The sequence below is a fragment of the Elephantulus edwardii genome, unplaced genomic scaffold (genome assembly GCF_000299155.1).
Source record: "Elephantulus edwardii isolate Elephantulus edwardi_28Jun2011 unplaced genomic scaffold, EleEdw1.0 scaffold00260, whole genome shotgun sequence".
NCBI classification, from domain to species: Eukaryota; Metazoa; Chordata; class Mammalia; order Macroscelidea; family Macroscelididae; genus Elephantulus; species Elephantulus edwardii.
The window spans coordinates 3,916,242-3,917,462 of record NW_006400010.1 but is presented as its reverse complement, the minus strand read 5'-3'; the positions used below and the strand labels follow the sequence as shown (position 1 = coordinate 3,917,462).

General features: G+C 41.2%; 1 protein-coding gene across 1 annotated transcript; it reads right to left on the bottom strand.

The window, feature by feature from the left end:
* Positions 1-202: 202 nt before the first annotated feature.
* On the bottom strand, positions 203-442 carry LOC102845800 (cyclin-dependent kinases regulatory subunit 2-like). Its single transcript, XM_006899533.1, has one exon. It carries the CDS (start codon positions 440-442, stop codon positions 203-205), a length of 240 nt encoding a protein of 79 aa, XP_006899595.1.
* Between the last annotated feature and the right edge of the window lie 779 nt (positions 443-1,221).

The following is a 1,221-nucleotide window of genomic DNA, read 5'->3' as shown; positions in this document are numbered from 1 at the left end:
GAAGAAATTTTATTTTAAACACCTTATGGTAATGTACTTGCAGTTGCATTTAACTGAGCTCTGTTTCTGTGAAGAATACAGCTCATGCACAGGTATGGATGAATGATTTGTACATTTTTCAAGTATTCACTGAATACTACCATATATACACATATACACATTAAATTTGAAAACTATTCCACTGGCAATCCTCAGACACTCTTCATTTTTCTTGATCTTTAGGAAGAGGTCGTCTAAAGAGAAGAATATGTGGTTCCGGCTCATGAATCATGTAATGCACCCAGCCTAGACTCTGTTGAACACCAAGTCTCCTCCGCTCCTCTTCAGACATTAGGTGGGTTTTGGGTACTTGTTTGGAAAGTTCTCTGGGTAACATGACATGCCGGTACTCATAGTGCTCGTCGAAGTACTTGTCCGAGTAGTAAATCTGCTTGTGGGCCATCCTGCTGGCAACGCAGGTCAGGAACGCGGAGCCGAGAGCTGGAACAGCTAGGAACGCACCTGGCCACGAAAAAACGACACAACTAAGCTCAACCGACCAAAGCACTGTGCCTTTTTTTTTTACTGCATTAGGTTGCATCTATCTATGAGATTGAGTTGGTTTATTGTGTGGATTAATTCTTCAGCATAATGTTTAATTTTATTCTGGTAGTTCTATCTTTTCTTGACAGTGGTGTATTGAAGTCGCCTACTACTATAGTGGTGTTGTCTATTTTTTCAGTTCTGTAAATGTTTGTATATTTTACAGATCTATCATTTGGTGCACAGATCGTTATGGTTATGTCTTCTTGTTCTATTTATCCTTTAAGCATTATGTAGTGACCTTCCTTGTCCTTTGTGATGGTTTTGCATAGAAATCTATTTTATCAAAGATATTACTGTTGTTGGTGTTATGTGCCGTTGAATTGTTTGTTAGTCGTAGCAACCCTATTTACAACAGCCCTGAACCCTGCTCTATCCTGTGCCAGTTTCATTGTCTCTGACACACCTACCCCCATTACCCCAGTCACTGAATCACTTTATCTTATCAAGGGTCTTTCTTTCCTATGCTGTCCCTCTACCCTCCCATGCACGATGTCCCTCTCCAAGAGCTGGTCCCTCCTTGCAACATGTCCAAAGTATGTCAGATGAAACTTCAGAATCCTTGCCTCCAAGGAGCAGCCAGGTCTCACCCTCTGTAGGGTGAAACTGTTTGTTCTTCTAGTAGTCCGTGGTATATTC